Source organism: Apium graveolens, chromosome 7, assembly GCF_009905375.1.
Source record: "Apium graveolens cultivar Ventura chromosome 7, ASM990537v1, whole genome shotgun sequence".
In the NCBI taxonomy this organism is placed as follows: domain Eukaryota; kingdom Viridiplantae; phylum Streptophyta; class Magnoliopsida; order Apiales; family Apiaceae; genus Apium; species Apium graveolens.
The window spans coordinates 205,250,128-205,261,289 of NC_133653.1; the positions used below are offsets into that span (position 1 = coordinate 205,250,128).

The 11,162-nt window shown below is 36.8% G+C and overlaps 1 protein-coding gene across 1 annotated transcript; it reads left to right on the forward strand.

Moving 5' to 3' along the window:
* The first annotated feature begins 9,404 nt into the window (after positions 1-9,404).
* On the forward strand, positions 9,405-10,082 carry LOC141674399 (uncharacterized). The gene is made up of 2 exons (XM_074481108.1): positions 9,405-9,660; positions 9,781-10,082. Exons 1-2 carry the CDS (start codon positions 9,405-9,407, stop codon positions 10,080-10,082), a joined length of 558 nt encoding a protein of 185 aa, XP_074337209.1.
* Positions 10,083-11,162: the final 1,080 nt, after the last annotated feature.

Below are 11,162 nucleotides of genomic sequence, written 5' to 3' on the forward strand. Positions count from 1 at the left end.
CCAGTCAACTCCGTAGATGCTAAAGTTCTATTTGATTCTGGAGCTACAAGGTCATTTATTTCTCAAGATTTTGTCGATAAACTGCATTGTGAAGTTAAGTTGTTAGAACAAGCGTTAATGATAGAGTTAGCTAATAAGGACCAAGTTTTTGTCGACCGAGTATGCCCGAGGTGTGATGTTAAGATAGGAGGACATCATTTCTATGCCAACTTGATACCTTTTAAGTTAGAAGAATTTGATGTTATTTTAGGAATGGATTGGTTGTCAGAAAATAACGCTCAGATTGATTGTAAGAATAGGAAAGAAAGACTTTAGATGTTGGATAGTAAGAAGAAGGTGATATTCCGAGGGAATAAGCAAGAGAAGAAGTTTTTAACGATAGCTCAAGTGAAGAAGTTATTGCGTCAGAATTGCGAAGCGTATTTGGCCCATGTGTTAGACACCAGCAAAGAAGTTCCAGCACTAGAAGCGATCCCAGTTGTCAACGAATTTTCAGATGTCTTTCCAGACGATCTGCCAGGATTACCTCCTGATAGAGAAATTGAGTTTGCAATTGATCTAACACCCTTAACAGAACCAGTTTCTAAAGCTCCGTACCGAATGGCACCAGTGGAGATGAAAGAATTGGCAACTCAGTTGCAAGATCTTTTGGAGAAAGGAGTTATATGACCCAGTGTATCCCCATGGGGCGCACCAGTACTGTTTGTCAAGAAGAAGGACGGGAGTATGCGACTGTGTATCGACTATCGAGAACTAAATAAGCTGACTATTAAGAACAAGTACCCGTTGCCAAGGATCGATGATTTATTTGACCAATTGAGAGGCGCTGAATGGTTTTCTAAAATTGATTTAAGATCCGGGTATCATCAACTGAAGATCAAGCCTGAAGACATTCCAAAGACTGCATTCAGAACCAGATATGGGCATTATGAGTTTCTAGTGATGGCATTTGGATTAACCAACGCACCAGCAGCTTTCATGGATCTAATGAATCGAGTATTCAACAAATATTTGAATAAATTCGTGATCGTGTTCATAGACGACATCTTGATCTATTCTAAAACAGAAGAGGAGCATGCAGAGCATTTGGGGATAGTTCTGGAAATACTGTGACAAGAGAAATTGTACGCAAAGTTTTCCAAGTGTGAATTTTGGTTAAAAGAAGTACGATTTCTTGGGCACGTGATTAGCAATAAAGGAGTGGAAGTGGATCCGGCAAAGATTGAAGCCATAATCAACTGGGAGAGGCCAAAGACACCAACAGAAGTACGAAGTTTCATGGGATTGGCAGGTTACTATAGAAGATTTGTGCAAGATTTTGCGAAGATAGCTACGCCATGACAAAGCTCACCAGGAAGAATCAGAAATTTGAATGGGACGCGAAATGCGAAGAAAGTTTCCAGGAATTAAAGAATAGATTAGTATCTTCTCCAGTACTAGTCTTGCCAGACGAACATGGAAATTTTGTGATTTATAGTGACGCGTCATACAAAGGATTGGGATGTGTTTTGATGCAGTATGACAAAGTGATAGCCTACGCTTCAAGACAGTTGAAACCACATGAAAAAAAGTATCCAACGCATGATCTGGAATTGGCAGCTATAGTATTTGCACTGAAGATTTGGAGACATTATCTTTACGGGGAAAAGTGTGAGATCTACACGGACCACAAGAGTTTAAAGTATATCTTTACCCAGAAGGAGTTAAACATGAGACAACAAAGATGGCTAGAACTAATCAAGGACTATGACTGTACTATTAACTATCATCCAGGCAAAGCAAATGTGGTGGCCGACGCTCTGAGCAGAAAAGAAAGGTTAAACATGATAACTTCATCTGAGGAATTGATCAAGGAATTTGAGAAGCTGGAAATAGAGGTCACTATTCCAAGTATGTCTACAGAGGTATTGTGTGCAATGTCTTTTCAACCAGAATTGTTAGAGAAGATTAGAAGATGTCAGGAGGAAGTTATGAGCCATGAACGAGACAGTTTAACAGGAGAAGAAATAGGGAGTCAAAAGGATGATAAAGGAATATTAAGATTTTCTTCCAGAATATGGATACCCAATGTAGCCGAGCTGAAAGATGAAATTCTTCGAGACGCTCACAACTCCAGATATTCAATTCATCCCGGAAGTACGAAGATGTACAGAGACTTAAGAGAAAATTTTTGGTGGCCAAGCATGAAGAAAGAAATTGCAGAATGGGTAAGTAAGTGTTACACTTGCCAGCGAGTCAAAGCGGAACATCAAAGGCATAGTGGACTGATACAGCCATTGGATATTCCAGAATGGAAGTGGGAACATATCGCGATGGATTTCGTAGTTGGATTACCGAGGACCGGGGCGAATCATGATGCTATTTGGGTTATTATCGATAGATTGACGAAGTCAGCGCATTTTCTTCCTATCAAGGAAAGATTCTCAATGGATAAATTGGTTCGGTTATATCTTAAGGAAATTGTGACACGACATGGAGTTCCAGTATCCATAGTTTCCGATAGAGATCCTCGATTTAATTCAAGATTTTGGAGAAGTTTTCAAGATTGTCTCGGAACGAAGCTGAACATGAGTACCGCGTATCATCCACAAACATACGGTCAAAGTGAAAGGACGATTCAGACTATTGAAGATATGTTGAGGGTATGTGCACTAGATTTTGAAGGGAGTTGGGACGAACATTTGCCATTGGTTGAATTCTCCTACAACAACAGTTATCATGCCAGTATTGGAATGCCGCCTTATGAAGCTTTGTATGGGAGAAGATGCAGATCTCCAATATGTTGGGAATAAGTTAGTGAGAGAAAGATTTTGGGTCCAGAATTGATCCAGCAAATAAAAAGAAAATAGAACTCATTCGGAAAAGATTAATAGCAGCTCAAGATCGTCAACGCAAATATGCAGATCCTACCAGAAAAGATATGGAATTTGAAATTGGAGAAGCAGTGTTATTAAAAGTTTCACCTTGGAAGGGTTTATCAAGATTTGGGAAGAAAGGAAAACTGAGTCCACGTTATGTTGGTCCTTTTGAGATTTTGAAGCGTGTGGGAAAGGTTGCTTACGAATTAGCATTACCACCTCACATGCAGCATATTCACAACGTGTTCCACGTGTCAATATTGAAGCGTTATTTGCCTGATTCGAACCATGTGATAGAATACGAGCCAATCAAGATCCAGCCAGATTTGTCTTTTGTAGAGCAACCACTGCAGATTTTAGATAAGAAAGAAAGAGTACTTAGGAATAAATCCGTGTCATTAGTACGAGTCTTGTGGAGGAATCCCAAGGTTGAAGAGTTGACCTGGGAGTTGGAAAGTGAAATGCGATCCAAGTATCCTCATTTGTTTTCCTAGGCTGATTCTGAGGACAAAATCCTGTTAAGGGGGGAAGGATGTAATAACCGGGCAAATTATGTGAATATTATATGTTAAATAAATAAATATTATGTGTTTTATAAATTTAAAGTAATTAATGCCATGATATGAGAGGTTATATCCGTTATGTGTGTTTTTGTGCAGGCCAGAAAAATTTTCGATTGATTAAAAATATGTTTAAATTGCAATTATATGAACTTATCTGCAATCGGGACGCGTATTTATCAGCGTCTTTATTAAGTTACCTGTTTTATTTGATTTTATGCGCGTTTGAATGTACTTTACGTGTTTTCGGGATTTTCTGGTAATTTAGGGATCGTTTCCGTTTTTCAAAAATCAACGGACTGGGACCCCACCGGGACGACAAACCCCACAAAATTGATGTTTTTATTTTTATAAAATTATTCGTATTTCAAATACCCTTTATTTTTGTATTTTTGAATTATTCACAATTTTTGGGAAATTTTGACATTAATTTTTTATTTTATCATTTTTAAAATTATTCCCCGTAATTATTATTTTGGGGCTTAATTATTGTAATTTAGGTATAGAAACACCCTTAAATAATTTTGGGGATATAATTTGTTATAAGTATAAATAGCAGAATTGTTTTATCTTATTTTATTTTTATTTCAGAAATTATTAAAAAAAATAATAATAAAACAAAAATCCAGAAATTCAATTTGGGGGTTAGGGTTCGTCCTTAAACAAATTCAATCGATTGATCCTTTTGCAGTGATCGTTTGTTGACGAAACTGATACCAAATCAACGAGCATCTCAGGGCCGATCTTTTGGTACTAATATCTTGATCTATCGTGGCGTATTGATAAAAATCGAAGTTTTAAGTTCTTCATTTTAATTTCTTAATTTCTGGACTGTTGATTGATTGTTGGTTGATTTTGACGATTCTAATAGATTGCTGAGCTTGGTTATAATCGATTTGTGTATTTATTTCAATCGTTTTAGTTCGAACTTGATTAATCCGAGTTTTAAGTTTTTAGATTTTTTTGATTCGAATTTATGATTTTATCGTGATGTTCTGGGTGATTTTAATGATGGGGATAGTTTGTAATCGCTCTGAGCTTTATGTTGGTATGAAGAAAGTGATTTTTGGTTGAGGTTTTGGTGAATTCGAGTTTTCGCCGATTTCTTGGCCGGAGGAGAGCTCGAATTCATCGGAAAGGAAGGAGCAGCAATGGTTTGTCGTTGTTGATGCTGTTTCTGTGTTGCTGGGTTCGAATCGAAGGATTACGGCTTGAAAAACTGCAGAAACCCCGTTGTTTTGGTCCTAACCGGAGCTTGGCCGGAATCCCCGAGGTGGCCGGAAACCTCGCCGGTTTCTGGGTTTTGCAGATTTCCGGCGGGTTGTTCTTGGCGACCCGACCGGTTCTTGGCAACCCGGAAGTCGACCCAACTCTGATCCGTTTTCAATCTGATTTCCCCTAAATGTAAAACCAAGAACCTGTTTCTGATTTAATTCTTTTTACTTTATTTCAAAAATTCATTTTCTTATTTTTAAAATCATTTAATTTGTTTCAAAAATCATGTAATAATTATTTTAAATACCAAAAATTATTTTCTTAATTATTTTAAATTCCTAAAATTATTTTCTTTAATTATTTTCAAAAATACAATTTGATTTAATTATTTATAGTTTATTTTAGTTAATTATTTATGAATTTAATTAATTGATTAAAAAAATTAATTAATCAATTAATTTTATTTATAAATAGTTAAATAAATGTAAATTATTTATAATTAATTCAAACAATTCCTAAAAATTATTTTTAGGTTTTAAAAATTATATTTTGGTATTTAAAAAATCAATTAATATTATTATTAAGTGATTTAAATCCATTTATTTCTTATTTTATTCATAATAATTAAATCGTTCGTCCGTTTAATACGAAACGAACGCGTACAGACTCAGAAAAATATTGCGCTTCCAATAAAAATACTTTTGAGACCTAATTTCTTTTGTATTGCAATGTCATTTGATTTGTGTATCAGTTTGAGTCGATATTTGATCGATAAATGTTAATATTGAATTGATTTTCATTTGGAACGCACTGAGACGTATCTTGTAATGATCTAACTTATGTGTTATATGAAATATATGATTACGTGTTATACAAATGCTATGATTATGTGTTACATGATATGTATGTTATTTGTTTACAGTTTAAAATGCTATGCTTAGTTATATACGATCGGGTAGATGTCAAGACGTATAGTTACGTCGTTGGAGTTTAGTTCTGTCAATTAAGATAGTCCTTTTGTTTATAGAATCAAGTAGCAAGGAGTGTAGTCAAGTGTTAGACGGAGATAGTAGCCAGCATCTATAAGCAGAGTTATAGTAAGAGGTTATTGGGCATACCAGGCAAGTACCCCTAACTTCACTTATTGTTCAAGTGACGTTTAGTTTGAATCATATTATGCAAGTACCTATATCTTCATTTATCATTCAATTTATATTGACTCTGAACTTTATTCTTTCGATTTCCATACTATTCTAAGTTCAGAATGGTTAAACGTTTAATATTTTGCTATAATTTACTCTATACAGTGGAACGTTGAATTGAGGTTAGCAAATAACTAATTGTTCTAGTTATTTCGCCATCAATTGTTAAGATAACTCTGGACCATGAGAAATGGAGATTTATATGGTTAAGGATGTCCTTTGGTTCGGCTCCTTTGACCAAAATGTTTTATGGATTGGATGAATGCGTAAGTGACCGGGACGGACGGTCTAGCGGAGGGCTATTTTTATGCGTTGTATGAAATATTATGACACCATTGTTGCCACAGGCAGGTATATTGCCTTTTTATTTGAGTACTCGTATTTTGGGGACATGTTTCTATGAATCATGACCTTGTGCTATCACACGGGCTGATCAGCATGTGATAGTACGTCCGTCGGAGTTAGATTCCAATCTAAAAATTATCGTTTATTGTTGATAGCTTGTGAAGCTTTATTATAGATCAAATATTACTGCTTTCATCCTTTTGTTCAGTTATTATCAGGATGTGGTTTATCATTTCAAGTACATTTTATATTGCTTGTGGAGCATTTCTTTCGCTCATACTTGTTTATCAATCTAATCTTTCAGCTAAGCCAGAGCAGGCTTGAGATCCAGGTTTGGTCAGAAGTCAAGTGCTTTTAAATAGTGGTGTGTATTCCAGGTAGACTGTTTTGGGATGCTTGGATAATCTAGAGGTTTGTAATAAAATTTGAATAATCTGTAAAACTAATTAGACTTATGGTTTGTAATAACACTTGATTTGTATTAGTGCATGTTCCATACTATAACCTGTGATCGATCCAGTGCAGGTAAAGGGGTCGTATTTATTATATTATTCCGCTGTGATTATTTTATTATAATTTAGTGGCAAGTGACCCCCAAATCTAGACCCCAGGTTTGGAGGGCCGTCACATATAAGTCAATTGAATTTGTATATAAATACGAATCCAGTGAGGCAGTACAAGCCAGTGATAGGTAGCAGTGATAGATTTGGAATAGATCGCATACTAGGCAACTCCTATTCTAAATTCAGAATAGTGAATTGCTATGCGTAATTTTATATCTGTTTCAAATTCCTGATACACTAAATATTGATAACCTTTACTCGAATTCACTGAAACACAAGTACTGTTCTTTGACCATACTTTTATCTTGTTTCTGATTATTCTTGATATGTTGAATACTCTATTCATATTCCAACAGATTACACACTATCTATATCCTGATATATACTTTGATGTTGGGATAACATCAATTCATACCGATTGTTCCGGATGCTTATCTTATGGAATGGATGGTTATGATAAGGTTTAGAGATGACTGGACCCTTTGTTATGAGGCCAAAATGGGCCTGGATACCCGATATGATGGTGGGTCTATACAGATGTGTATAGATCTGCACTGTATCCTGGCTGATTAGCAGGTTACAGTGCATATGTTGGTTTTTGTATCCAGTCTAGTTTATTGATAATCGTCGATAGCGGCCTACTTTATTTTGTTACAAAAATACACAAATACTTATAGAATCTGATTACCTATTCCATATCAGATTCACTTGACTTTCTTATGTTACTATATACATATTGTGGACTTGCTGAGCAATTATGGCTCACCTTTTTATTCTTACTCACTTTATCTTTCAGTAAAAGCTGAGAATGAAGCCTATCCATACCAGGTTAGTAAAGAAGCGAGTGAAAAGGCGGGACCCTCTAGCACCAAGGGTGTTAGTCCCGATTCAAGATGAGAGATTTGAACTACCACAATAGGTTTAGCTTGGATAGTTGTAGTGTGTGTTTAAATAAAATGAAATTAGTTTTAAAACATGTTTAGACAGTTGGTTTGAGATAAAAAGAGATTTATAAGATTTTGAATTTGATAATGTGGTAAAAGTAGTGTTGTGTTCTTTTCTTCATACCTTAACCTCAAAGATCCTGAATTGTAGTATGAAGGGGTTAGATGTATGTTTATATAATTCTTAAGCAGGTGGATTTATATTGGCAGTTGGCAAGTAACCCCCAGACCCCAGATTTGGAGGGTGTTACAGTTGGCATCAAAACTATAGGTTTTGGTCCCTGAAACAAGTACACTGGTGTTAGGATGGGATAGGGAGATCACATAAGATAGGGATAGGATTGTTAGGGTCTTTGTTAGATTATAGGTTAGGAATTTGTCAGTTCTTGGAATGGGAAATTGACCTTTTCTTGTGTTATGATTATTTTGTCAGATGGAGACCTCTTCAGATCGTAGGTGTAGAGAGCAGGCAGTCGTAGAGCCACCAGCACCACAGATACCTGATCCGGTAGAGTATTTATTGAATTTTGAGCCCCAGTTGCCAGTAGAGTATCACTACCCTCAGATTATTGAGCCACCGCCCCATACGGCATTTGCTCCAGTTACTCTGGCAGTATATGCTCTTGTTCTCGAGATTTTTCAGATGCCACTGATGGAGTACATGGGAGAGCAGGAGGTAGAGCAGCCTGTAGTTCCTATGGACCCAGTGCTGGAGATTGTTCAGCAGGATCTTGCTGAGGCCATGAGAGTACCTTTTAGGGGGTCAGTAGGGGAGTTTGGAGAGCCCCGTACCGTTCCTTACCATAAGTTTTCCAGTATGCGCGAGGATCAGCAGCTTTGGAGGGCCCAGTGTAGGGAGATACTAGTTTGATATATTAGCGAGAGACCGGTCCACTAGCAGCTTTGCAACTAGATTACTTCTTGAGAGAGAGACTCAGACAGATATACCGAGGAGCTTCCAAGAAGTTGGGAGAGTTGAGACATGAGGGCACCCATACTTATGCAGAGTTCCATCGTGCAGTTAGACTTGTTTTTGTCGATTTTGAAGACGCTCCGTGAGGAGGTGGATCGATTGCCACCAGGTTTCTGAGACAGGGTTAGGAAATCAGAGATGGTTGTATGATATGTGATATATGTATTTAGAGGCAGACATAGTAGTAGTAGTAGTAGTAGTGAGATTAGGCGTGTCTATCTCACAGTTTTGGTTTGTATCCGGCAATAGTACTTGGCAGACTTTTGTATCAAGCACTCACACTTGTCGCTGGTGTTATTATATAGAATAAACCTTTTTCAACCTCTTTTCTTTTGTTTATTTAAACTTAAGTTTTACAGTGTTTACATTTCCTTAATTGTCCCGTAGCCCTTTTCATATTTTTAAAATTATGGTGATTTGTGAAAGGACAAGAAAATTATTTGATAATGATATTATGTGGAACAGAGCTATCAAAAAATATGTTTGATTTGTTTATATTCATGTTCCAATCAAAAAGTTAAATTGTTTCTTTATTTATTATCAATTGTTTAATGTATTATTAAATGAATTGCTTATTTTATCACCAGAACAATGGCACCTAAAAGAAAGACTAGATCTGAGACTTCCAATAATGACCCTGAGGAACAAAACAACCACATCATGAACCAGATGTTTCATTTAATGTAACAACAGATGGTTGTGATGCAATAGCAGATGCAACAACAATAACAATTCCAATAATAGATGTTACAACAACCACCTCAAAATGTAACACAAGAACCACCAGTCGTGCCTACTGTTACCTTCAAGCAATTCCAGTTAGTGAAACCACCAGAATTTGAAGGTTCTGCAGATCCTACCAAAGTCAGGAGATGGATGAAAGAGATTGAGAAAGCATTTATGCTAGTAAAGGTCGAGGCAGATCAGAAGACTGAGTTTGCCAGTTATTTTCTGAAAGGAGAAGCTAACTATTGGTGGGAGTCGAAGAAGGCTTTAGAGGGTACCGACATTGTGACGTGGGATAGGTTCACTGAGTTATTTTTAGAAAAGTATTTTCCCCGCTACACGAAGAATCAGATGGAAATAAAATTTCTGGAATTGAAGTAAATGTACATGTCAGTGGCTGAGTATGAAGCCAAGTTTACTGAATTGTCAAGGTTTGTGCCAGAGCAAGTAGATACAGAGGAGAAACGAGTGAAGAGATTTCAACAGGGATTGAAGTCATGGTTTCGCAGTGGAGTAGCAGTGTTTGAGTTGACAACTTATACGACTGTCATTCAGAAGGCCATGATAATCAAAGGAGAGGGTGAAATGTCTCAGAAGGAAAAGGGACAAAGGAATTTTCAGAGTCATTTCAACACGAAGCCGGGATTTCAGGCCCGACCAAATATCAATTTTATAAGGTCAGATCAGGGGAATTAAAGAGCAGGTAACCGTTTTCAAGTTCCAAATCAATAGATGATATAAAGACTACCATTTCCAGATTGTAAGATATGTGGTCGAAAACATACATGTGTTTGCAATAAGCTGAATGTCACGTGTTTCAAATGCAAGCAGAAGGTACACTGTGCTCATGAATGCCCAACAGGGAACATATATATTATGTGTTTCCAGTGTGGGAGGAAATGACATACTGCTAAAGATTGTAAAGGCCCAGCTATGGCAACAAATGTTCTGAGGATTATGGCACCACCGCCACCACCACAACAAAATCAGTCTAAGGCAAGGACTCTCAACATGACAATGAAGGAGGCAGTGCAGAATCCGAGCTTAGTGGCAGGTATGCTTTCTATGAACTCCATAAATGCAAAATTATTAATTGATTCTAGAGCTACAAGATCTTTTTTTTTGAAGAATTTGTTGATAAGTTATGCTGTGAAGTACAATGGTTGGGTGAGACATTAATCATAAAGTTAGCTAATGATGACCAAGTCCCCGTGGATCGGGTGTGTCTAGAGTACGACATCGAAATAACAGGACATCACTTGTCCGCTTACTTGATACCTTTCAAGTTAGGAGAATTTGATGTTATATTAGGAATGGATTGGTTAGCCGGTCACAATGCCCAAATTAACAGTACAAATAAGAAAGTAAATTTATGAACTGCGGACGATGCAAGGGTAATATTTAGAGGTGAGAAACGGAAGAGGAAATTCTTATGATGATGCAGACTAAGGGATTTCTATATCAAGGATGTAAAGCTTATTTAGCCTATATTTTGGATGTTAATAAGGAAGGTCCGAGAATTGAAGACATTCCAGTTGTATGTGAATTTCCAGATGTGTTTCTTGATGAACTTCCAAGGTTACCTCCGGATCGAGAAATCGAGTTTACCATCGATCTAGCGCCAGGTACCGAACAAGTTTCAAAATCACCATATCGAATGGCACCAGTTGAAATGAAGGAATTAGCAATGTAATTACAAGATCTTTTAGACAGAGGAATTATAAAACCTAGTGTATCCCCATGGGGTGCACCAGTTCTGTTTGTCAAGAAGAAGGA

Excerpts from the sequence above, each read along its gene's own strand:
- LOC141674399 (XM_074481108.1), top strand. The coding sequence starts at position 9,405 with ATGTTACAACAACCACCTCAAAATGTAACACAAGAACCACCAGTCGTG. Across the intron at positions 9,661-9,780 it reads GTCGAAGAAGGCTTTAGAGG|TGGCTGAGTATGAAGCCAAG; the intron begins GTACCGACATTG and ends TGTACATGTCAG.